The sequence below is a fragment of the Muscardinus avellanarius genome (genome assembly GCF_963383645.1).
Source record: "Muscardinus avellanarius genome assembly, chromosome: 2".
Classification (NCBI taxonomy): Eukaryota; Metazoa; Chordata; class Mammalia; order Rodentia; family Gliridae; genus Muscardinus; species Muscardinus avellanarius.
In genome coordinates, this window is record NC_137787.1 from 123,156,062 (window position 1) to 123,182,811 (window position 26,750).

At 37.7% G+C, this 26,750-nt stretch overlaps 1 protein-coding gene across 5 annotated transcripts in view; it reads left to right on the forward strand.

The window, feature by feature from the left end:
- Positions 1-305: 305 nt before the first annotated feature.
- The window catches only part of NUP58 (nucleoporin 58), a gene marked incomplete at both ends in the record, with an annotated part of 56,137 nt that continues 29,692 nt past the window's right edge, over positions 306-26,750 (forward strand). For 3 of the 5 annotated variants that reach the window (XM_080719898.1, XM_080719896.1, XM_080719899.1), the window contains 10 exons: positions 306-412; positions 6,481-6,623; positions 7,707-7,742; positions 10,951-11,100; positions 12,083-12,220; positions 15,364-15,474; positions 17,598-17,622; positions 19,273-19,338; positions 19,649-19,823; positions 24,067-24,146. In XM_080719898.1, coding sequence (XP_080576024.1) covers positions 306-412; positions 6,481-6,623; positions 7,707-7,742; positions 10,951-11,100; positions 12,083-12,220; positions 15,364-15,474; positions 17,598-17,622; positions 19,273-19,338; positions 19,649-19,823; positions 24,067-24,146 — 1,031 coding nt within the window. The remainder of the gene's footprint in view (positions 413-6,480; positions 6,624-7,706; positions 7,743-10,950; positions 11,101-12,082; positions 12,221-15,363; positions 15,475-17,597; positions 17,623-19,272; positions 19,339-19,648; positions 19,824-24,066; positions 24,147-26,750) is intronic. The other 2 variants (XM_080719900.1, XM_080719897.1) reach the window with 1 other exon arrangement.

Below are 26,750 nucleotides of genomic sequence, written 5' to 3' on the forward strand. Positions count from 1 at the left end.
TCCGGCGTGCCCCGAGCGTGGGAGCGCCGGGGGCTCTGGGCGTCGGCTCCGCCCCTCTGCCCCTGCGCGGCGCGGCCCCGCCCCGTCCCAGCGTCCCCTGCTTCCGGCGCGTCGGCGCGGCGGGCGTTGGGCGTGCTCTCGTCCGCGGCTCCGCCCCGCAGGCCCCGCGCGGCGGGTGCTGCGCCTAGAAGCTCCCGCCAGGCCGGCCCGGCTAGGGCGATGCTGCGCGGCCCGCCGCCCCTGTGAGGCGAGAGCGGCGCCCCGACCTCGTTCCGCGTGCCGACGGCCTCCAGCCCCGGGCCGCCATGTCCACCGGCTTCTCTTTCGGGTCCGGGACGCCGGGCTCCACCACGGTGGCCGCGGGCGGGACCGGCACCGGCGGCGGTTTCTCCTTCGGGACCGGGACGTCTAGGTAATGGCTCCTCCTTCAGGGCGGCTGCCCGCAGCCGGGTCTGGTCGGGAGGGCGGGCAGCGTCTGCGTGAGAGCTCCGAAGCTATGGGAGGCTCGGCCATTGTTCTGACCCCGGGGCTTCCGAGGAGAAGGGACCTAGGGTCCGCTCCGAGCCTTAATGGCGCATAGAATAATGTTGAGCGAATGAATGGAATCATAGCTCATCGTGTGCTTTCAGAAAGGGACAAGTAATAAAAGATCTTGAGGAGGACATTTAAAAGTTTCTTCTTGATAATTCAGATGTCATTGCATAGCTTTCATTTTATAGCCTCAGACGTTATAGTGTTTTTATAATTTTGTTTATTTTTTCATTTCACGAGCTCTTAAAAGCCTTTGGGGTACATGACCAGAGCCTCTATGGTCTCTAAGAAAGTACTTTTTGTAGCATTTATTGATGATTGTTGTTTTGCAATATATGTAGTTTGGTATGTCGCTGGCGAGAATGTTGTAATGATTCACATCTTTTACATAAATTACAAGACGTAGGTAATGTGCAACTTAGTAGTTCAGGTGAGGACAAAAATACTAGAGGAGTTCGGAAAGATAATAGAGGGAGATGATGATGATGATGATTTGTGGTACTGGGGGTGGAACCCAGGGGCTTTTCTATCTCAGGTCTATACTCCCAGACCTATTTTATATTTTATTTGGAAACAGGGTCTCACCAAGTTGCTGAGAGCCTCACTAAGTAGCTGAGGCTGGCTTCGAACTTGTGGGATCCTCCTGTCTCAGCCTCCCAAGCGCAGGGATTACAAGCGTGTGCCACCACTCCTGGCTGGGGGAGATTATTTTAATGTGAACTTTTTGAGGGATTGACCGCAGGGGTGCTCTACCTCTGAGCTACACCCCCATTTCTTTTTTATTTTGAAACAGCATCTTCCTAAATTGCCATCCTCCTGTTTCAGCCTCCCAAATAACTGGGATTAGGTCCACTGTGCCCAGTTAACGAGAACCTTAATCTTTAGAACTCAAGGTGTAGGCATTCATAAAAATCAAGAAATATGTGCTCAATGGATATAAATACCCCCCCCCAAGTCTAAAGGATATGGTTGTAGATTTAAAAGGCAAAAATACCATTACATTATATATATTTTAAGAAAGGAGGAGAGAGGAATCACAGACTATTTATTGAAGTCAGAAATCTGGGAATTCTGTCTATAATCCTTTTTCCTGTCTATAATCCTTTTTTTTTTTTGTATTTTTATTCAGCAAATTCTGGTAATTTTGCTTTTGCAATCTTCATTTGTTTATTTCTAATGCACCCTACTGCAAGCCATTCATTCACGGAACAACTACTTGAAAAAATTCCTGTGTTAGGCTCTGTTTTGGATTGTAAAATAAGTAGGAGTCCCAGTCTGCTGACCCATTCTTATGATAATTCTTAAGTTCTGTCCAATTTTCAACCATCAGCCTTACTTGAGTTGGGTGGAAACTACTCCCATCATCTCCTGCATAGTTTAGTTCAGTGGACTCCCAATTGCAATCTTTGGTATATTGTAGCCAGAGCGTTTTAAAAAAATCTCATAGCTTCTTTAGTCATTTTCTACTATCCTTAAATTGAAGTTAAATGTAGATCTCCCTGTGATCTTCAGGGCCCAGAATAATCTGGAAACTCTCCAGACTCATTTTAGGCCTGTCTTCTCATTTCAGTGATCCAGACCTAATGTAAAAACACACACACCCTGTAAATGGACACAAATAAGCAATTGAAATAATTTCAAGGATAGTGTCTTTGGATGCACTTTGCTGTTTCAGTTTTTAAATGCTGATTATGTCCTAAATTTAATTTTATACTCCTAATAATCCTGATCCTAGTTTGAGGAGTACTGCTCTAGCAGTATGGTCTTTTCTCAGTTTTTCAGTGGAGCTTGGCTGACCATTTCCATTTCAGGGCAGTTCTCTGTGCTTAGAATGCTTCCTTTTCTGACTCCCTCTGCCCAGCTAATGCCTCCTTCTCTTTTGGTACACAGATGATCTCCTCAGATAGGCCTTCTCTTACCTGTCAGTCCGGAAGATGTCCATTCTTGGTACCTTGTACTTATAGCAGTTACCACAGTTGTAATCATTTATCTATATTTATTGTTCACTTGTTTGTGGTCAGACCATGTCTCCCACTGTCAGGAAACTTCTGAGGTTAGAGTGAGTCTTCTTTTTCACTCTATCCTAGTCCCTAGGATAGTGCTTGGCATAGAAGAAGGTCTTTAATAAATCCTTAGTGAGTAAATGAGTTATTAATAATTAACTAAAAATTATTCAGGCATTAGACTAGGACAAAGTAATGAAAGGAAAGGCAGTCTAATGTGTCTGCTGGGGTGCTGTTAGGGAGATCAAGACTGGGTGGCTTGGTCTTTTAGAAGTAATTTTAAGGTAGTAGCCCTCTTTGCAGCAGTTAACAGATACATAATTATATTTCACCTGAGAGATTTTAGTTGAAGAATGTTAGGTATCTTGCCTGGCACTTGGATCATGTCTGGCACTTGCTAAATGCCCAGTAAATGTTAGCTCTTACATTATTTCCAAACCCACAGTGATGCAGGCTGAGAAGTTAAAATAACTTTCCTGACTTGATGGAGGCAGTTTTGCTTTTCTGTAGTACATTGCATCCAGTCCTTGGCAGATAGCACTGGATTGAGTAAATTATTGGCCAGGTCTAGGGTAGCCTTTGTTTTTCTTAAATAATTTTCTCTAGCCAGATGTGGTGGCGCACGCTTGTAATCCCAGCGCTTGGGAGGCTGAGACAGGAGGATCGCACAAGGTTCAAAGCCAGCCTCAGCTACTTAGTGAGGCTCTCAGCAACTTAGTGAGACCCTGTTTCCAAATAAAGTATAAAATAGGTCTGGGAGTATAGCCTGGAGGTAAAAAAGGCCTTGGGTTCCACCCTCAATACCACAAAAACAAAACAAACAAAAAAATAATTTTCTCTGCCATGAGGAAGGGGTTTTTTTTTTGTTTTTCTTTTTTTTTTGTTTTTTACTTTTGCAGAGTGGATTTCACTTTCTTTGGTAATATTTTCAATTTTAGTTAGGTAACTTCAGTGTTTTCAGTTATCTTTAAGTTGCCAAGAAATTATAAATATTTTGATTCATTTTCTAAAAATCATTTTCACTGTTCATCTGTTGTATATTTCTAGAACAGCAGTTTAGAAAAAAAATCACTGATTTGGGAATAAGGGGAATGTAACAACCATTTTCTTAATGGAATGTCTTCAAAATTTAAAAGAAGTATTTTTTTAAAAAAATACTCTAAAAGTACTTTTTCTAGCCTATGTTGTGTACATAGTAGATTGAAAAGAACAAAAACTATTAGATTGCCACCAGCTGCCAAATGCTTTTGTGCTTTTTAGTTGTACTGTCTATGTTGTTTGGACATATAGCCATCATATACTATCTCCTTTTTAAGTCACACTTTATAGGCTTTTTAAAAGTATATTTCAGTTTTAATTGTAGTCAGTAATGTTTCTGTGTGTGTGTTACTGAGGATTGAACCCGGGGGCATTCTACCATTGAGCTACATCCCTTTCCTTTTTTAAACTTTGAAATAGGTCTTGCTAAATTGGTGAGGATGGCCTCTAATTGGACTCCTGCCTCATTCTCTCCAGTAACTGGGATCATAGGCTTCTGGCACTGTGCCCCACAATAATGTTTCTTAAAATGCCTTTTTAATTCAATTGGTTATTTAAAGATCCTTTAATTGTGAGTGAGATTTGCAGCCTTACTTTGCCTCCTATCTACCCTTCATATACTTAGGGGCTCATACAGCATTTTTAAAATGGTGGTAAAACTTATAGAGTTCTCCTTTTCCATTGTTCTGTACAGCATCGGTGGTCCAATCTTAAGTTCCTTTTCTGTGAGCTCCTCCATTTCCATGCCCTGCACACTGGCTAGTTCTTAATCACAAATTTCTGCAATATTTGTTTGCCATCATTTGGTACTTATTATAAATTGCTTTACTGAAGGTGTGCATTTCTACACCTTCTGGAATCATATTTCTACACCTATGGGCCCCCCACGTATATAGAGGAATGAATAGGACTTAAGGCCAATTATGGAATTGATGACCTCTGAACCTAAGTGACTTGGTGAACCATTCTGGCTTGGTTTATAGTTATTTTAATCCTCCTGTATAAACAACATTTCTGGAATAGGAATTACTTTAGCCATCTTTGTTCCCCCTTTGCTATTTCTGACATACTGTCTTATACATAATATGTCGAATTTATAAGTATTCCTAATGGTAACAGTGCTTACAACTTTTTTTGGTGTGAATTTGCCCTGCACAACTTTTTAACTATTATAAAGAAATCTACTATGTAGATGCCATTATGTCTGTTTTGCAGATGAAGAAGTTAAGTATTAAGCTAAAAAAAGTTAAGTATTAGCCAGGGATGGTGGTGCACTCTTGTAATCCCAGCATTTGGGAGGCTGAGACAAGAGGATCCAGGTTTGTGGCCAGCTTCAGCTACTTAGTGAGGGACTTTGCAACTCAGTGAGACCTTGTTTCAAAATAAAGAATAAAAAATAGGGCTGAGGGTGTAGCTCAGAGGTAGAATGCCCCTGGGTTCCATCCCCAGTACTGCAAAAAAAAAAAAAAGTTATGTATTGTCACACGAGGACCAGCACATGGGGAAGCTGGTGCTGGAACCCAGCCACAGGACTGTGGCCTCCTGCTTACATTGAAACGTTTCAGATAATTTAAGATTTTTATAATGGTTGTTTTAGGAAGGGGCAGATTAACAAGTATATGGAATTTCTGATAATGTTATGCATGTTATAATACCTACTAACTCTCCTGCAGGCGCATATATATATATATATATATATTTTATTTATTTATTTATTTATTTATTTTTTTTTGCAATGCTGGAGATTGAACCCAGGGGCATTCTACCTCTAGTGTTACAACCTCCAGCCCTCTTTTTTTTATCCTTATTTTGAAACAAGGTCTCACTAAGTTGCAGAGGGCCTCATTAAGTACCTGAGACTGGCCATGAACCTGCAATCCTCGGGTCTCAGCTTCTTAAGTACTGGGATTACAAGTGTGCACCACCACACCTGGCCTACATAATTTTTGAAGTATCAAATTGTGAAAATTTTTTGCTTATTTTCATAATTTTTCCTCCTACTTATAGATGGTAAATTTGAGCTTCTGAGGCATGATAAGAGCAGTTAAAAAGTTATAAACTATGCAGGGCGTGGTGGCGCACGCTTGTAATCCCTGTGCTTGGGAGGCAAAGACAGGAGGATCGCGCAGGTTCGAAGCCAGCCGCGCTGGTTTAAGAGACCCTTTTTCCAAATTTAAAAAAAAAGTATAAACATAGGTCTGGGAGTGTAGCCCAGAGGTAGAAGGGTTTCCAGAAACCCCAGTACCACACACACACAAAAAGTAATAAACTGTTCACATAACCTCAACAGATGATAATTTTGCTTGTTTAATTTTTGCCAGGATGTGCACATGCCTTCCACCCTGTTTCAGTTCTTTTATTGTGGCAATATACCATATCTGTATCCTGTGAATATGGTAATATCTTAAAGAGCAGTGGCTAAGAAAGAGAAACTTTTAATGATTTGTGGACATATGTTTTTATATGAGTAATTGAGGAATAACTCAATTTAGAAATGTGAACTCTACATATTTCAAAAGGACAAGGACCCCTATTCATAAGACTTCCTATGGCCATTTTATGCATGGTTTCAAACCAAAACTGACAAAAGTAGAAATGTGTGGTCCTTGCTTATGATTCCTTTGGGTTCTAAAATCCTAATCAGTGTAGGCAGGGCTTTCCTTAAAGCTTGATATTCTTATTTACTAAATTTACATTTGGATTTGTTTTTTTTTTAAGGATAACAGATATTTGAACTTTTTGGTTCAAGGGAAATTTATTGTTTGCTCTTTGCACCTTAGATGTATTAGATGTGTTATATAAAAGGAAATAACCATGAAGAGCTAATATTTATTTCTTTTAAGTATATATTGGTTTTAGTGGACTTAATTTTATTGTTGTTGTTGTTGTTGTTTTTTAAATAAACAAGTAACCCTTCTGTGGGGCTTAGTTTTGGAACTCTGGGAAGTACCGGGACTCCAGCAACTACATCTGCTTCTTCTGGTGGTTTTGGAACTGGACTCTTTGCATCTAAGCCTGCCACTGGGTTCACCCTAGGAGGAGCAAATACAGGTAAGGAGATCATTGCATTTTGGGGAAGTAGGCTTGTAATATTTTTCTTTCCATTTTACTATCTTTAAGAGGTTGCCATTGGTACTAGAACTAAAAAGAAGAGTAAATATGAAGAAAAAAAGAATAGATATTTTTGGAAAAGAGCAAGGGATAGACCCGGTATTACACGTGATCTTTTCTAGGGAAGACACATACCTGTGTGCAAGTTATCTCTTGCTCTCAAAGATCTCTTTTTTTTAATTATGATGAATTAGGTCACTTAAAATTTTACATTAAGCCAAGTATGTTGGCACATGTTTGTAATCCCAGTACTTGGGAGGCTGAGACAGGAGGACCACAGGTTCGAAATCAGCCTCAGCTACTTAGTGAGGCTCTTCGCAACTCAGTGAAACCCTGTTTCAAAATAAAGAATAAGCCGGGCATGGTGGCGCACGCTTGTAATCCCAGCGCTTGCGAGGCTCAGACAGGAGTATCACACAGGTTCGAAGACAGCCTCAGCTATTTAGTGAGGCTCTTAGCAACTTAGTGAGAACCTGTTTCCAAATAAAGTATAAAATAGGTCTGGGAGGATAGCCCGGAGGTAGAAAATTCCCCAGGTTTCACCCCCAGTACCACCAATAAAGAAAGAAAGAAAGAAAGAATAAAAATAGGACTGGGGGGTGTAGTTTGGGCATAGAATGCCCCTGGGTTCGATCTCCAGTTCTGCCCCCGCCCCAAGAAAATTTACATTAGATTATGTAATGCTGTGTTTTTTCCTTACTAAACATTGTTTAAGCCAACTTTATCAATTTGGAACATTAACACATATGGTACAGTTGCTGAAACGAACTTGCTCAGTCCTGGGGAGCAATAAATCTGGCACTGAGTCCATTTGGGACCGAGATCCTCAGTCTGTAATATGAAAACCAGTGTGTAAAAAAAGCTTGTGTGAGTGGCTTTAGTGGCAGAGGTTGTGGTAAGTGTTGGTCCTACTAGAAGCCTTATCAGTTCATGAGGGTGACTCTTAAATCTTTCCCTTATGACAAATAACCTGAAAAGAATGCCATCATCATCAGTGCTTAAACTTTCTCTTTTTGTTTCCAGGCATAGCAACAACTTTAACTACAGGATTAACTCTAGGTAAGAATTTTTGAGGAAAGATCCCAGCTTTATGGTTTCTAATAATTGAAATGAATAGTCTCTATGTTCTCTTTTCTAATATCTCACAGAAACTGGGTATAGAAGAAAGTATGTAAAGAACTGAGTGTGGATACCAGATATTGACTTTTTGGAGACTTTCAGTATTTATTTATTTTGTAGAAGTGGATATTGAACCCAGGGGTATTCTACTTCTGAGTTACCCTTAGCCCTAATTTTTATTTTTATTTTTTGAACAGTCTTACTAGTTGCCAAAGACCTCACCAAATAGCTGAGGCTGGCCGGGCGTGGTGGCGCACGTTTGTAATCCCAGCTCTTGGGAGGCTGAGATAGGAGGATCGCTCCGGTTTATAGCCAGCCTCAGCTACTTAGTGAGGCTCTCAGCAACTTAGTGAGACCCTGTTTCCAAATAAATTATAAAATAGGGATGGGGTGTAACCCAGAGGAAGAAAGCCCCTGGGTTCCATCCCTGGTACTGTGTAAAAAAATAAAATAAAATAAAAATAAAAATAAATAAATAGCTGAGGCTGTCCATGAACCGTGATCTTCCTGTCTCAGCCTCCAAGTACTGAGATTACAAGTGTGTACCACCAAGCCCAGCTGACTTTCAGTATGTGAATACTTATAATAAATGTAATAAATGAATAACTTATACTTTTTCAATACAGAAAGTACAGAAATGGTTTTTAATTCTTTTCTTTGCAATAGTAGGGTTGGAACCCAGGGGCATTCTACCTCTGAGCTACACCCCCAGCTCTATTTTATTCTTTATTTGAAACAGGGTCTCACTGAGTTGCAAAGGGCCTCACTATGTAGCTGAGGCTTTCTTCGAACTGCAATCCTCCTATCTCAGCCTCCCAAACGCTTGGATTATAAGCATGTACCTCCACACCCAGCTCAGAGATGGTTTTTCACGTAGAAGTTTATTTCACATTACTTATTCAGTCATAATAGTTATTTGGTGGAAAACTATTAAACTAGTCTTGGAATTAAGCCTTGTTTGTATCTCTGTGAGTCTTTTAACAGTCACTTAGTTGTGTGTAAAATGATTTCATTGGTCAGGGGTGTAGCTTAGTGGTAGAATATTTGCCTAGCATGTGTGAGGCCCTGAGTTTAATGCTAGCATTATGGGGAAAAGAAATGAGAAAAAAATTAAAATGATATGGACTAGGAAATTTTCTGATTCTCTTCTGACTCAAAATAACAGTTTCTGTAGTAGTATGTTTAAGGAAATGTGAATAATGAGGGCTTCAGCAGGACTGAATCTGGATGGCACTAAATAATGGGTGACAATAAGGTAAAAGGAAAAATATGAAATGATGTTGAAAAGTCCTTAAATTGAGATTAAATTAAGGGTTAGCTAACTTCATTCACTTAGATGCATTTTGCCTGTTATCAACACAAAGCACTTCTGCTTGCCACAAAATTTTTAGACAGGATTTGCTACAACAATGAACAATTGACTCCTTTTATTTTCTGAGGATATAAACCCATCCATTTACGATTTTGAAGCATTCGTCTGGCAGAAACTTCCATTTGTGATTAGAGCAATTCAGAAACATAATTTATGACATTTTTTCTTAATGATTTTATAGAAGCCCATATCCACGTCATTTCTGCATTTAATACTGTTGGAACAGTTGCTTCTTAACTATGTGGCTGGGAGTGTATAATGCAGTGAACATTGTGTGTTAGCTTGTATTTGCAATAGTGAGGACGGTACTGATGTCAGGAACTGTTGGGTGCACAAGCAAAACATTTGTCTCTAGTGAGAAGAGGGAACAGCAGGTACATTAACATGCTCTTGTGCCATCTGATAAATCTCCTCATAGGCATAGAGAAGATACTGTGGAAGGCAGAGGAAGATGAGAATAGGGTTATTTAGGGAACAGAAAACAGAAATAGAAGGTGCAAAGGCCCAAACATAAAAGAAGCCAGGGGAATGTTAGAAGCATTTTACTTTGGGCTTGGGATTCAGAGTGGGAATGGTAGGAAGAATAGCAATTTGAGGAGCATGTTGGGAACACAGAAGAAGGGGCATTTATGTGACAGGTCTTTAGAATAGTTTTGAGACACTCTAGAGCTAATGGGAACCTTCAGTTGAGGTAGAATGACCAGGATATTGTTATTTTTAAGGTAACTGAGATAATTCTAAGCGGTTGGAAAGGACTGGCAGAGTATAGTAATTCTTGAGAGGTGGCCTAAATCAAGGTTTTTGAGGATGCCAGTAATCCAGGCATCCTCAAATATTTCCAAAGTAGAGATGACAGAATTTGTAACAAGTGGAATTCAGAGTAAGAAAGATATGTCAAAGAAATTTTCAGATTCTGGCTTAAACAATTGAGTTGACTGAGGGGAAGGAGTGGGGCATATCTAGGAATCCAAAGGGACGTCAGGGTGGAGCCAGCCAATGGGGATTCACATAGATGAGGAGTTAGACTCGGGTACCTGTAGTTGAAATGACAAGAAATGAGCTGGGTGTGGTGGCGCAGGCTTGTAATCCCCGCACTTGGGAGGCTGAAACAGGAGGATCGCACAGGTTCGAAGCCAGCCTCAGCTACTTAGTGAGGCTCTCAGCAACTTAGTGAGACCCTGTTTCCAAATAAAGTATAAGATAGGTCTGGGAGTATAGCCTGGAGCTAGAAAGCCACTGGGTTCCACCCTAGTACCACACACACAAAAAAAGAAAAAAAATGTGTAGGATTATTGGGAAGTAAGGAAACAGGGATGGAACCCTGGGGAATATCACTTAGAACATGCACAGGAGCAGGAGATCCACAAGAGAGGACTGCAGAGGAGTAGCTAAGCAGGGTAGGAAGAGAGCTGTGACTGACAGGTGGGACCTAGAAGAAAAAGATTTTTGGATTAGAGAATGGTTGTTTGCATAGTCTTGGAGAAGATAACTTTTTTCTGCTGAGGTTGAAAGAAAGGAAGGTAAGTACCATTGTAAGTAAATTTAGGTATAAAATTGAAGTTACATTATTACATTGCTTTTCTTAACTCAAAGGGCTGTCTTTTCTTTTTTACCACAAGTTATTTCCCAACTTGTAAAATTTTTCTCCTCTGCACACACATATATATCTTTATATTGACACAAAGTAAGATTGAAAATTTGTATAGATCCTGATTGAAATCAGCATATATACACTTAAGGTAAAGTGAGGTTTAATTAACTTATTTATTAAAACAGGAACACCAGCCACTACATCTGCATCTACAACAGGCTTCAGTTTAGGATTCAGTAAACCTGCAGCATCTGCCACACCTTTTGCTCTGCCTGTTACTTCTACCTCAGCCAGTGGTCTCACACTTTCATCTGCTCTGACGTCAACTCCAGCAGGTGAGGCAGAATGGGGAAAACATCGCATTCACTGGTTAGATGTAAATTTTGTTTGGTCAGAGTGCATAGATATCAACCTTTATTAAACATAAGTACAGTCTGGGAAGTGTTTATTTTGATCATTCAGCAATTTTAACCTACAAAATGGTTGATTTGTAAAGTAGAAAAGTTAGCATTAGACATTAATGTAGCAGGGGCCATCTTGGAATATGATCTTGATTTACAGAGTAGAGTGTAAATGTGAAGCTGTTAAATACCTCCTTTGTTTTCCTGTTTTTAAAATTTTGGTGCTGGGAATTGAATCCAAGGGCACTCTAACTCTAGCTACACCTCCAGTTTTTTTTATTTTGATTTTGAAATGGTCTTGCTAAGCTGCTAAGGCTGTCCTTAAATCTGTGATCTTCCTGTCTTAGCCTCCCAAGTACTGGGATTTCAGTCATGTGCCACCATGCCCCTCTGCTTTGTTTTCAATGAGCAGTAATTGCACCTTGGATGTACCATCGTACCATTACCCAAACGCTCTCTTTTTGTATGTGTGGTATTAGATAATTGAGCCCAGGGGCATTCTACCGCTAAGCTATACCTCAGCCTTATTTTTTATTTTGAAACAGAATCTCATTAGTTGCAGAGTGCCTCTTGAAGTAGCTGAGGCTAACTGAAAACCTGTAGTCTTTCTCTCTCAGCCTTCCAAGTAGTGGGATTACAAACATGTGCCACCATATGCCCAGCTAGCAAGTAGTTTTTACAGAGATAATTTTGTCATGGAAATCAATTTTTTTTTTTTTTTTTTTTTGGTACTGGGGATGGAATCCAGGAGCATTCTACCTCTGAGCTATACCCTCAGCCCTATTTTTTATTCTTTATTCTGAAACAGTGTCTCACTGAGTTGGAAATCAGTTTTTATGAAATGTTTACTTGTGCTCTTCTGTGCTATTTGTAAGTGATGTTGCCATGTAAAGGGTCACTATCTCACTTTTTATAGCATCCACAGGATTTACTCTAAATAATTTAGGAGGATCAACAGCAACAACGACCACTGCATCAACAGGCCTGTCTTTAGGGGGAGCCCTAGCTGGCTTAGGAGGTTCACTTTTCCAGAGTACAAATACAGCAACATCAGGTAATTGACAGTATTTATTCTTCATATAATATTTGTATTTAAATTTATTTTGGCCTTTGATCATATCACTTTTAATTTTCTTTTAATACATAATTGGTTATCTTCATATTTTAGAAATACAGTTTCCTTTTTCCCTAGTGTTAAGTAGTTAGATAAGGAAATCACAGCTTGCTTTAAGAGCCAGAAAACTTCCAAAACCCTTTTTCATCAATGGCAGTTAAATTGTCTTGAGGAGCTGGGGGCCTGGCTTACTGGTAGAGTACTTGACTAGCATGCACAGTATCCCCAAACCAGAAAAAAATCTCTAGTCATTTCCAGTCTAACTTCATTGTAAGGCAACTTCAGTCCTACTCTAGGTGTCATTTTCCAGATAGTCAGAAAAGAGCCTTAATGTGCTTTCAAGGGAATATTTTAAAACACAGATGTTAAATAACTTTATTATAGTCATTTGAAAAAATGCTCAAGTATCAATCCATCTGGCAGAATGCTGAATTAATATTTTGTAAAAGGTTGATTTCTCATTTCATGTTTATGAGATTTGTTTCGTGTTAAGAATTCTGTAGATGTGTAGTTCAGAATCAACTATAGCTAAGGCAATTATAAGAAATTTATTTATGTATTTATTTATTTTTTGGTGGTACTGGGGATGGAACCCAGGGGCTTTCTACCTCCGGGCTACACTCCCTGACCTATTTTATATTTTATTTGGAAACAGGTCTCTTAAGCCAGCGAGGCTGGTTTTGAACCTGTGCAATTCTCCTGTCTCAGCCTCCCAAGCACGGGGATTACAAGCATGCACCACCACGCCTGGCTAGAAATTTATATTTTGAAAAAGCCAACAAGGGCTTTGTGGGATTGAGAAAAGCTTTTCTTTTACTTGAAGAAATTCTGTAATTATCTCACACAGCAGTAAAACAGTAAGAATTTCTGTTTAGCCAGGTGTGGTAGGTAGAACATGCCTATTGTCCCAACTACTCAGGAGGCTGAGGCAGGGAGACCACTAGAGTACATGAGTTCAAGACCAGCCTGGCAATATAGTGAGACCCCATCTAAAAAAAATTTTTTTTAACAATTTACATAGTAGGAAATGTTGATAAATACAAAAACCACAGAATTCTGGTAATACTTGGGCTATTATATAATGGCTATTTAGTTTCAAAAGTTGTGTAGCACCTAATACGTATTTGTTTATAAATATTTTTGGTACTATAATACTTCTGAGCTATACCTCCAGCCCTATATTTTTTATTCTTTATTTGGAAACAGGGTCTCGGGGCCAGGATGTAGCTCAGTGGCAAAGCGCCTGCTTTGCAGGTGTGCTTCTCTGGGTTCGATCCCCAGTTCCAAAAAAGACAAAAAAAAAAAAAAAAAAAAAAGAACCCCTTTTAAAAAACATAAGCTAAGAAACAGAGTCTCACTGAGTTGTGGAAGGCCTCACTAAGAGCTGAGGCTGGCTGCGAACCTGTGATCCTCCTGTCTCAGCCTCCCGAATCCTGGGATTTTAAGAGTGTGCCATCACACCCAGCTCCTAATACCTATTTAAAACTTTACTTAATTATGTAGTAGAGATGAAAGAATATGAGATTAGTTTTTCTATTAAAGAAACTATAACTCTTATATGTCATCTATTCAGGTATCAGTTTGATAGAGGAAGTCTAGGTCAGTGGAGGAAAAGGGTCAAAATTACCTGTATACACAAAACTGACAGTATTTAAGTTTTCACTGGTCTCCCTAATAGTAATTTATGTTATTTCCTGATTTTGTAAATACCATACCCATACCTTCTAATAATCAAACTATAAGATTAGTATTTCATATATTTCTTTACAAGATAAATATTTACACATCTCTCATACAGAGATGAGGCAAAATGAAGAGGCAGAGAGCTGTTTTATGTCTCTCAATGAGTTTTTAGGTGTGCTCTGATTTTTTCCTAGACTTCTGACATTTAATACTCAATGCTTTTTTATATTCACATTAAAATAAAAGTTCCATTTAATTTTTTAGAACGTAATGATGTTTGAGGATCTCTTTTCTGAAGTGCTTGGGACCAGATGTGCTTTGGGTTTTGGAATATTCATATAGACTTTAGTAGATGAGCATCAGCATTAATGCTCAAAAAGTTTCAGATTTTAGAGCATTTAGGATCTGTGGCTTAGGGATGCTTAACTGCTATAACAATAGTTATTTACTTAGTTATTTTCACTCATATTGCAAAAATTAAACCCATTTCTCAGTTATCCACATGTTAATTACTATTTTTTGTTTTTAAAATGGGTAACATTTTGCCTAAAAGAATAACTTGCATCTTAGGAATACATGGATGTATAGAATTATGGGTTTACCAACACAAGGGCTTTTGTCTACTTGTCTCACAAATATACATTAATGACTTATGATTAACTATAGTCCCTTTGATTTTTTTTTATAAAATGAGATTTGAAAACCTTTATGAAGATTATCTCTTAAGTATGTTTTCTGAAAAGAACATGGGAAATATGTAATTATACTTAATGTATACTCAAATTTTATAAGTTGACAGTAGATTACTTTAAAAGTATGCAAAAATCCAAAATATGATTAGAAGATAAGATTTATTCACCTGAAAATATACCAACTGAATAGAAAAGGTATAAAAATAATAAATAAAGCTGGGTGTGGTGATGCACGCCTATAATCCCAGTATTTGAGAGACAAAAGGATCACAAGTTCAAAGCCAGCCTCAACAATTTAGTGAAGGTCTCAGCAACTTAGCAAGATCCTGTTTCCAAATAAATAAAATAGGACTGGGGATGTAGTTCAGAGGTAGAATACCCCTGGGTTCAATCCCCAGTACCACACAAATAAGTAAGCAAGTAAGTAAATGAATGAATAAATGTCTACATATATCAAGTTAATAAATACATTCTAGCCCTTTTAGTAATGAAAATATCATACCATCCAAACACCATATATCATTGTGTCCAAGCAAGATATCAGTCTTTGCTGAAGCACTCTTTTGATTTGTTTCTTTTTATTTGCCTAAGTGAAGTAAGAAGAAAATCTGGGGTATAATACAAAGCTTTTGAGTGCTTTGGTCAGTAAGGGGAAATTGTTATAAAATCTTTGAGTGAGCTTGTACATGGTGTTTGGTTTATTTGCAGGACTTGGACAGAATGCTTTAGGCTTGACTTTGGGAACCGCAGCAGCTACTTCAACTACTGGCAATGAAGGCCTTGGTGGTATTGATTTTAGTAGCTCTTCAGATAAAAAGAGTAAGTAATGTTACTATAATTTTAGGTTCTAGCAGGGAACTTCCAGATTACTACTCAAGATTACTGTATCTAAAAGATCAGTAGTACAGTTTTTTAAGATTGTTCATTACCGTTAAGATGTTCTCAAGTTTTTTTTCGAGCATTTGATGTTTAATTTTTATGATAGCATAGGTTCGTATGTGCATATGTCTTATGTAGCTACATTAATGTGTATATTACTATGTATTTTCAGATTGGGATGTGATACATATATTTTGTATCTATTTCTTTTTGTGTCACATCTGTCAGTAATAACATTAGGTGTTTGTTTTACTTTGGAGAAGAGTATGAGAAATGCAGGGAGTTAGTTTTCCTTTTCTTTTGCCCCTTTCCCCCTTATCTTGCTCTTATAGCTTTTCTAACCCGGAGTCAAACAGAATACATAGAATAACTACATGTGATCACACGTACCTCATCCCAGTTCCCTTTAATCTGCTGAGATACCTGTCAAAGTATTCATTTGCAGGATTTTTTTCTTTCTTTCTTTTTTTTTCTTACCAGCTGTATCTTTTAGCTTTGGGCCTGCAGTATCAGTGGAATTTAACCACATAGAGAGTGGTAGGAAACATTTGGTATAGGGGACAGAATGGAACAAGTCTTAGAAATGAGGAGGGGTTGCCGGGCGTGGTGGCACACGCTTGTAATCCCAGCGCTTGGGAAGCTGAGACAGGAGGATCGCAAAGGTTTGAAGCCAGCCTCAGCTACCTAGTGAGGCTCTCAGCAACATTGTGAGACCCTGTTTCCAAATAAAGTATAAAATAGGTCTGGGAGTATAGGCCGGAGGTAGAAAGCCTCTGTGTTCCACCCCCAGTACCACCAAAAAAAAAAAAAAAAAAAAAAAAAGAAAAGAAAAGAAAAAGAAAGAAATGAGGGGTTTGGCCCTTTTAAAGAACTAATAAGTCATTTTAGCCAGAGCACAGAAAAATAAAATTTCAGAGATTATTGAAAGTTTTCTGTGCCACAGTGAGTATTATTATTTTACTGAGGTTAGTTGGAATCTGCTAAAGAGATTTGATGAGATTTGTTTGATTAAGAACGTTTTGATAGCCATGTGGAAAAGAATTATAGGAAGGTTAAGACTAGACATGAAGAACTGTTAGGAAGCTTTTTGTAGTAGTCCAGGTATTAGGGCAGACATAGCTAAGTAGACTAATGAGGAGTTCTTAGCAATCTAGAAATAGCCCAAGTTTTACATGTTAGTGTGTATATAAACAAAAAAAGTGTAAAAGTGAACTATCAAAGAAATAGTACATTATTAAAAAATAAATTGGTTATTTGGAAAAACAAATCATGTCTCAAATCTTTTATTAACATGTCTCAAATCTAAGATATTATTTATAGAAGGGTATCAATTTTAGAAATATTAAAATGAAAAATAAATTTAGAGTTAGTGAAATAGTCCATATTTTATAAATGAAAAATGAGAAGTTAAAAAGTGAAACCCACAGTTTTTAAAACTTACTTTTTCACATCTTAATATCTCTGAAATTGAGATGTGTCTTTTATAGATCTAATTTTAGAAATAGATGTGTGTGAGACCATGCACATATGAGAAGAATTAATATACTTCATATTGAACTAGCTGTTAGAAATCAATAAGGAAAAATACAAGAAAAATGTACAAGTCAATGAATATAGATAGTTTACAAAATGAGAAAAATACTAGTCAGATATACATTTTCTTAAATGTTTTATCTCGTTAGTATCTTAAGAAAAGTGAAAATTATAATGACTGGCATTTTCACCTAAGTGACTGGCAGTGTTGAGAGTGTGATGGAAAAGATTGGTGAATGGGAGGTGTAAGTGGTCCTGGATTGTTAGATTGGAGAAATGTTGGTGATCTGACAGACAGTGTTAGATCCTAATGGGGTCTTTAAAAAATGTCAGCAAGAGCTATCCAGAGTTAAACTGGTAGGCAAGAAAATAAACTATCTCTGCTTATCTGTGAAGATGTCATTACAATTAAGCTATTGTGTTTACAGACTAAGAAGTGTTTCAGTTACCTTCATTTGTGTTAATTTAAAACTGATTTAGATACATTTTTAAATTTCCTTTTTTTACATGAAACTTTTTGAATTTTCTAGGTGATAAGATGGGAACAAGACCAGAGTAAGTTTGCAATTTAAGATATTTTAATTAAGAGTTTTGTGTATTATTAAATTGTTGGCAGATAGAATAGTTGGAAGTAAATAGAGCCAGGTACACATTTAGAAGAAAAATCTAAAATCAGTAGTTACCAAAACTGAAACAGTAACTAGGCGTGGTGGCACATGCTTGCAGTCCCAGTACTTGGGATGCTGAGACAGGAGGATTGCAGGTTCATGTCCAGCCTCAGCAACTTGTGAGGCCCTCTGCAACTTAGACCCTTTTTAAAATTAAGGAATAAAAAATAGGGCTGGGAGTGTAGCTCAGACATAGAATGCCCCTGGGTTAAATCTCCAGTATCACAAAAAAAAAAAAAAAGAAAGAAAGAAACAATAAATATATGTTCTGGGAAGATTATGAAAGGTCAGATCTTCAATTTTTCGTAAATGGTCATTTTTATCACCAACTGCCAGCGTAATATTTTATTACCAATCATGTTTTCTCACATAATTTATATTAAAGCATTTGTAAATATATGTTGCAGTTCATTCTTCAAGAAACATCTGTTACGTATTTTAGTTTGTTGCTAAAATAGATTGAGTTATGCCTTATGCAAAATGCTTAGAACCAGAGCCTTTCAGATTTGGAGTTTTTTAGGTTTTTGCAATATATGTATAGAATTTATTTGTTGAGCATCTCTCATCCCCAAATCCAAATGCTCTGAATCTGAAACTTTTTTATTTTTTGGTAGAACTAGGATTTGAAGCATTCTGCCTCTGAGTTATACCTGCAGCCCTATTTTTTGTTGTTGTTGTTTTGTTTTGTTTTTTGAAACAAGATCAAACTAAGTTGCTAATTTTGGTGAATCTGCTAGCCTCCAAAGTACTCCCAAGTGTGCACTGTCACACCTGGCTAAAATTTGAAACTAAACATTTACAAGAAGAGACAGACCTGTCTAAGGTTATAAAATCTAACTCATGATTTCATCACAGCATGCCAAATTTTAGTTGTTTCTATCCTCATTTTGATTCTCTTAAGCTATCCCTAGGTCATACTTTCCCATTCCAGTGCACATTGAAGAACAAATTGAAGTTATAAAATAATAATGCATTTTGAACACCTCATTATGAGAATTTTATAGACTTTAATTTTTTAACATATTTCTTGTCTCTTTATTTTTTCCCTATTTGTGCTGGGGATTGAACCCAGTGGCCTTCTGCTTCCGAACTATACTGCAGTCTTTTTTATTTTTGTTTTGAAACAGGGTCTGACTAGGTTGCCAAGATTCTCACTAGATTGCTGAGTGCTGAGGCTATCCTCAAACCTGTAGTCCTCCTATCTCAGCCTTCTAAATACTGGGATTATAGCCTTGCCTGGCACTGGATAAATGCTTATAAGTATATTTATAATAGCTGCCCTTTTTTTTTAAAGTAAGAAATATTGGTGTCAAATGAATTGCTAGAATTATTTTCTAGGTCAAGAAATGTTTTTAGAATAAAATCATATAAAAAAGCCATAAGAAAAAACTATAGCATTTGCTGTATTTTCTTATACTGTATATTCTAGTAAAAAAAAATTGGTTGTCAAATTTTCTAAAATCTCAGTGTTCCTAATAAATTTGTTATGCTCTGGTTTCTCTTCAGATTGCATAAATCTGGCTTTTTTCTTTTTTAGGGATAGTAAGGCACTGAAGGATGAAAATCTACCTCCTGTCATTTGCCAGGATGTTGAAAATCTTCAGTAAGTCTAAAATGTAACTAGATGAATAATACTTGAAGAATTATAGAATGCATTTTAGGGAGAACATTGCTTCCTCAACATTTTAACTTGAATTAAATTTTAATGCTTTTAAAAATAAGAGAAAGCAGAAAAACAAGAATGAAAACTCTGTACTTGCCATTCTATAAAAAAGCGTGGAATATAAGTGAAGTTTTAGTTTTTGTTTTAAGACACTTGAACTCTGACCAACCTATTTTAAATATATGTATTTTTATTCCTGTAGAATATCAAAGGTATACATTTTAAGAACTCAGATTTTTTTTTTTTTAAGGAAATTTGTGAAGGAACAAAAACAGGTTCAAGAAGAAATTAGTAGAATGTCTTCCAAAGCAATGCTTAAAGTACAAGAGGATATTAAAGCTCTGAAGCAGCTTCTGTCACTGGCTGCCAGTGGATTGCAGAGGAACACTCTCAACATTGACAAACTGAAAGTAGAAACTGCTCAGGTATACTAACTTTTTTTATGTGTGGTACTGGGGATTGAACCCTGGGGCATTCTACCTCTGAGCTACACCCCTCGCCCTATTTTTTATTATAATTTTGAAACAGGGCATTACTAAGTAGCTGAAGCTGGCCAGAAACCTGCAGTCCTCCTGTCTCTGCCTCCCAAGTACTAGGATTACAAGCCTGTGCCACTGCACCCATCTTCAGATATACTAACAGCCATTTACCATTTTTGTAATAACTCTTGATGATACACACAAACTGCAAGAAAGCCATATAGATTTTTTTTAACCTTTTTTTTGTGGGGTATATTGGGGATGGAACCAATGGTCTCACGTGTGCTAGGTAAGTGCTCGACTACTCAACCATTCCCCTATCTCATCATGTACTTTTGTGTGTGTGTGTGTGTGTGGCACTGGGGATTGAACCTAAAGACATTCTACCTCAGAGGTAAACTCCCAGCCCAATTTTTTATTTATTTTTGGAAACAGGGTCTCAATAAGTTGCAAAGGACCTTGCTAAGTTGTCGAGGCAGAATTCGAACCTGTGATCTTCCTGTCTCGGGCTCCCAGGTACTGGGATTACAAGCACGTGCCACCATGCTTGGCTTGCATATACTTTTGAGTTGCCATCATCATTGTAATTACTAGTTTTATTGAGTGCTTCTTGTGTATAAGTATCTAAGGAGATTATCTCTTCACTTAGTTTACTTTACATGACAATCTTTTCAGGTAGGTAGTGTTATTTTTATTGTAAAAATAAGAAAAGAGAAAGAACTCTGTTAATTAAAGAACCTTGATGCAGATCCTAGTAATACAACTCTCAAGCTTATAGCCTTAGCTTTTTTTTATATGAGTGCCTATTAGCTAAATTGATGTTACACAAGAATACCTAGTCAGATAGTAACTTGTTAGTTATTAAGAGTATATCATGCTTTGTAAATAACTATAGTTGACTGATGATGTTAGTCCTGGTTACATCTTAGTTAACATAAGTAATTTCTTTTATTCCTATAGTATATACATATTAAATGTAATATATAGTTCTTTGCTATGTCAGTGAGGAAGAATAATGATAGATGATTTACTTGTGTTGTAATGTATCATAAGTAGAAATTGTACTTGATGTATGGCTGTCTAGGCATCCTTCCCTCAAGTTGTTCCTGATCTTTTTTTTTTTGATACTGGGGGTTGAACTCAGGTGTATTCTGCCTTCGAGCTACACCTCCAAACACTGTTTTATTTTTATTTTGAAACAGGGTCTTACTAGGTTGATGAGTTGCTGAGGCAAGTGATAAGTGCATCTCAAGGTTGAGGGAACGCCAGAATAGACACTGAAATTTAAACTCTTAAAGGACTCAGCTTTCATGGTGAAGAACACCCAAAGGTGTTCTACATCCAAGCCACATTCCCAGTTCTTTTTAGATTTTATTTTGAAACAGAGTCTCTAAGTTGCTGAGGTTGGTCTCAAACCTGCTAGCCTCCTATCTCAGCCTCCCAAGTACTGGGATGGCAGGTGTGTGCCACTCCACCAGGCTAGGATGTGTCTTTTTACTGTGGGGTTGCTCTGCTATTCATAAGTGAAACGATATTATTTTATGTAAAAATTTAAATGCTGCTTTTGTGTCCTGTGTCTTTAAGTCAACCACTAGAGAATACTTTATGATCTTTTAAATAATGACACTAAAATAGCTATTTTAAAGAATTATTTTTAAAGAGAATTTGAGGGTATATTCACTTGAATCCCCCCCCCCCCGTGCCATTTCTGAATGGCATGGGGCTTTAATTGTCTTCTGTATTTCTGTCTTTTTAATAAACTTATTTAAATTTTCAAAAAATAAAAAAGAGAGAATTTGAAGACTTTATTTGTTCTGAGATTTTCTGGCCACTTACAAATTCTTTGGTTTAATATGAATAAAGTAGTCTTCATGTTTCCTTCCCGCTTTTAATTTTTTATCAATACATAATACTTTCTAGGAAAAAGATTTTTTTTTTTTTTTTTTTTTTTTTTTTTGCGGGTCTTGGGATGGAACCTAGGGGCATTTGACAGCCGAGCTACACCCCTGTCCTATTTTTTTATTCTTTATTTTGAAACAGTCTCACTGAGTCACAAAGGGCCTCACTAAGTAGCTGAGGCTGTTGGTGAACCGCAATCTGCCTGTCTTAGCCTCCCGAATGCTGGGATTACAAATGTGTGCCACTATGCCCGGCTAAAAGAAAATGTTAATTATGTTGTAGACAGGATAATGTTTAGGTTTTGATTAAATATTATATGAAATTACAAATTTTATATGTGAAATATATGAAATAGAAATTATAACTAGCAAAATAATGAAGGAAGCTGATTCTAGAGGAATGAACACTATGATTGGACCCACTGTCACTCTAAAACTGAATGATTTCACTTACAAATATATGTGGGACACCTGTTAGTTATCAGACTTGTTGATAAAAGATAATGAGAGGATGAAAAAACTTTTTTTTTTTTTTTTTTTTGTGGGTCTGGGAATGGAACCCAGAGGCATTTGACCTTCGAGCTACATCCCCTGCCCAATTTCTTATTCTTTATTTTGAAACAGGGTCTCACTGAGTTGCGGAGGGCCTCACTAAGTAGCTGAGGCTGTCCGTGAACCTCAATCCTCCAGTCTCAGCCTCCTGAATGCTGGATTACAAGCGTGCGCCACCACGCCCGGGTCAGAAAAAAATATTTACGTAGAGCATGGAAGCAAAGGGTGAAGGAAGTAGGAGTTAAACTTTCCTAAAGGAAAAAGCATCAGGGCTGAGTTCAGAAAAACTTCTTATTATAGCTGTACCAAGGAAATATGATCTGTGATTACTCTTAATTGTTCTGAATCTGTAGTGAAATAGTTATCAATATATTTTCTTTAAAAAAGCCTTCTTGGGAAAGATAAAATCTCTTGTTTAGTGAGGCAATTTAGACCAAAAATCTTATGAAAGCAAAGTGTTGTTTTTGTAGTACTGGTGATTGAACCCAGGGGTGTTCTACCTCTGAGCTATACCCCGGGCCCTTTTTATGTTTGTTTCTTTTGGTACTGGGTCTTATAGGTTGCCACTCGGTGAGACTGTCCTTATACCTGTCTCAGCCTCCCAAGTACTGGGATTACAGCTGTGCGCCACCATTCCCAGCTCTATATTTCATTTTTTTTAAATGTATTTATTTATGTATAGTGCTACTAGGGCTAGAACCCAGGAGTATTCTACCTCTGAGCCATACCTCTAACCCTGTTTTATTTTATTTTGGAACAGTGTCTCACTAAGTTGCAGATGGCCTTATTTAAGTTGCTGAGGCTGTCCACAAACCTTCGATCCTCCTGTCTCAGCCTCCCAAGTACTGGGATTACAAGTGTGTGCCACCACACCCAGTTTACATTTCTTTTTTTAAATAAGAAATCTCTTAGAGTTTGAAAAGTCAGTGAAGTGGTGGGAATGTGGAATGTAAGGGGATAAAGAAACAATTAGTGTTAGGTAGAGGTTAGAAATGGTAGAAAGAAATATAAGAATGGTTTTATGTAGCTTTAAAAGAATTTAGTTGCCTCTGTTCAGTTCTCAGGTCATGCAACAACAACAGTATTGGGCAAGTTATGTCTTCGTAGTCCTATTTCCTCATCTGTAAAAAGAAACACCACCTACTTCCTAGGGTTATTGAGAAGTAACCAAAGTAATATAGGTGAAGTATTCAGCATGGTATTTACTACATAGTAAGTACCCAAGTATTAATTGTTAACAAGATCAGCTTCAGATTATTATATCTGCTTGCCATTATTATTATTATTATTATTATTATTATTATTATTATTAGTGGTGGTGGTACTGGGGTTCCTGGAAACCCTTCTTCCTCCGGGCTACACTCCCAGACCAATGAAGGTGACCTATCTGAGGGGATGGGAGGGGGAAGAGGGAAACTCTCTAAAACATATGATGTACTTAAACATATCAAAGTCAATCAGGAAACCAAGCATGGGAAGGAGGGAGGGGAGGGAAGGGGTTAGGGATTGGGTAAGGGCTGATTGGGTGATGTGTGCATGTATATCTCCACAAGTTTTTCCTTTTATCCCATTGAGATGTATGACTAATGCACCAATAAAAATTTATTTAAAAAAACTTCATCCATAATTACTAAAATGAACCTCCATCTGGTATTTGAAGTCTCAGTTCAGAGTTAATTGATATTCTTAGCCTAACTCTTAATGGCTATTTTGTTTTTTTTAAACCTCTGTTGTATTAGGAACTAAAGAATGCTGAAATAGCTTTAAGAACTCAGAAAACACCACCTGGACTTCAGCATGAAAATACAGCTCCTGCTGAGTAAGTTACTGAATTTTTCTAAACAAATATTTCTCATTTTAAGTTAGCAGAACAGTACTAATAGTATACAAGTTGAGAAATTTATTTTTAATAACCCCTAAGAGTGCTTATTTTCCCTATTTTAGTGAAAGGTAAGTAAAGGCGCTAAGATCTGGACTTTAAAGCACTCACATGCAGTTACACTTTTTTTAAATGTTACAGGACTTGTTCCATTTTATTTATTTGCAAGTAGTTTAAATTCTTTTGTGTGTGTATGGTACAGAACCTTGGGGCATTCTGTCTTTGAACCACACCTCCAGCTCTATTTTCTATTCTTTATTTTGAAACAGGTTTCACCAAGTTGCAGAGGGCATTACTAAGTAGCTGAGGTTGTCCCTGAACCTGTGATCCTCCTGTCACAGCCTCCCAGCTACTGGGATTGCAAGTGTGCACCGCCATGCCCGGCTCAAGTTTTTATACATTAGAATGTTTAAGTTAGCTGGCATGGTGGCACATGTCTGAAATCACAGTATTTGGCAAGTGTTATACTTCCTAGCTACACCCCTAGCCTGAATTTATTTTTTACTTTGAAACCATGTCTTGCTAAATTGCTAAGGCTAGTCTTAAGCCTTTCATCTTATCTCAGCCTCTCAAGTACTGGGGTTACAAGTGTGTGCCACCATGCTCAGCTGAGTGCTATTCTTTCTGATTCTTGTCTCTCTTTTTACATATATATTTATTACTGGGGATTGAACCCAGGGGCATTCTACCTCCAAGCTATACCCAACCCTATTTTTTTTTTTTTTTTTTTTTTGCGGGTCTGGGGATGGAACTCAGGGGCATTTGACCTCCAAGCCACACCCTCTGCCCTATTTTTATTCTTTATTTTGAAACAAGGTCTCACTGAGTTGCAGAGGGCCTCACTAAGTAGCTGAGGCTGTCCGTGAACCGCGATCCTCCGGTTTCAGCCTCCTGAATGCTGGGATTACACGCGTGTACCACCACACGTGTCTCGCTATTTTTTATTCTTTATTTTGAAATGGTCTCACTAATTGTGGAGGGCCTCACTAAGTAGCTAAGACTGTCTGCAAACACATGATTCTCCTGTTTCAATTTTCCAAGTACTGGGATTATGCCACCACACACAGCTTCACTTTTAAATCTTTTTATTATGTTTTTTATGTTAGAGATGAAGCATGTGTAAGGCCTTGGGTTTGATACTCAGTACTGCTCCCTTCTCCCCCCAAAAGTAAATTATTATAGTAATGTTTCAAACTTACAGAAAAGTTTCAAGAATAGAACAGAACTTCCTGTATGCTTTCAGCCAGATCCCTGCATCTTAACATTTGTCTCGTTTGTTTTGTTCTTCGTCTTTCATATGTAGACACACCCCCCAGTTTGATATTTGTGGACATACTGCTTGTTAGGCATAAATACTTTAGTGTGTATTTCTTTAAAGTAAACCTAATCTTTTACATAACAATATAATTACCCAAATCAGGAAATAAGTGACAGCAAAGCTCCTATTACACAGATTAGCATGAAGCATGTTTTGCTAGACTTTCTCTAGTATTTTATTCCTCCTCTGTCTTGTTCTTCACACTGCCAGTAGAGCTGATTTTGCAAAAAGCTTTTACAGTTGTCTATTTCATATAGAAAAATGTTCAGATTCCTTATAGTATTATAAGAACTATAAGTAGTCCATTATGAAATCTAGTTGACAGTTGCTCTGTCTTTTTCTTGTACTGGGGATTGAACACAGGAATGTTCTACCTCTAAGTACACCTCCAGCCCCATTTTATTTTTCATTTTGAAACAGTATTTTGCTAGTTGGTTGAGAGTCTAGCTAAATTGCTGAGGCTGTTCTCAAACTTGCAATCTTGCAATCTGTCTCTGCTTCCCAAGTATTTGGATTATAGGCATGCGCCACCATGCCTGGCTGGGTGTTTTTTGGTGGTACTGGGGTTCCTGGAAACCCTTCTACCTCTGGGCTACACTACCAGACCTATTTTATATTTTTATTTGGAAACAGGGTCTCTTAAGCCAGCGAGGCTGGCTTCAGACCTGCATGATCCTCCTGTCTCTGCCTCCCAAGCATGGGGATTACAAGCGTGTGCCACCACTCCCGGCTTATGCCTGGCTGTATTTGATATTTAATTTTTTATTTTAAAAGCCAGGCATGGTGTTGCACGCTTGTAATACCAGTGCTTGGGAGGCTGAGACAGGAGGATCACACAGGTTTAAAGCCAGCCTCAGCTACTTAGTGAGGCTCTCAGCAACTTAGTGAGACCCTTTTTTCAATAAAGTATAAAATAGGTCTGGGAGTATAGCCGGAGGTAGAAAAGCACCTGGGTTCCACCCTCAGTACCACAATCACACACACAAAAATTATTTTAAATTCATTTTAAACTTATGGAAAACTTGTAAAAATGGTAGCGCAAAATATTTCCTTATAGGGCTTGTTTCCACTAATGTTATATACCATATAACTACCATATGATTATTGACAGTAGGCAGCTGGCATTGGTACAGCTTTTTTTTTTTTTTTTTTTTTTTACTATATCACAGGCCCTTATTGGAATTAATTGATTTTCCCACTGTATTTATTCTTTTCTAGGATCCTAT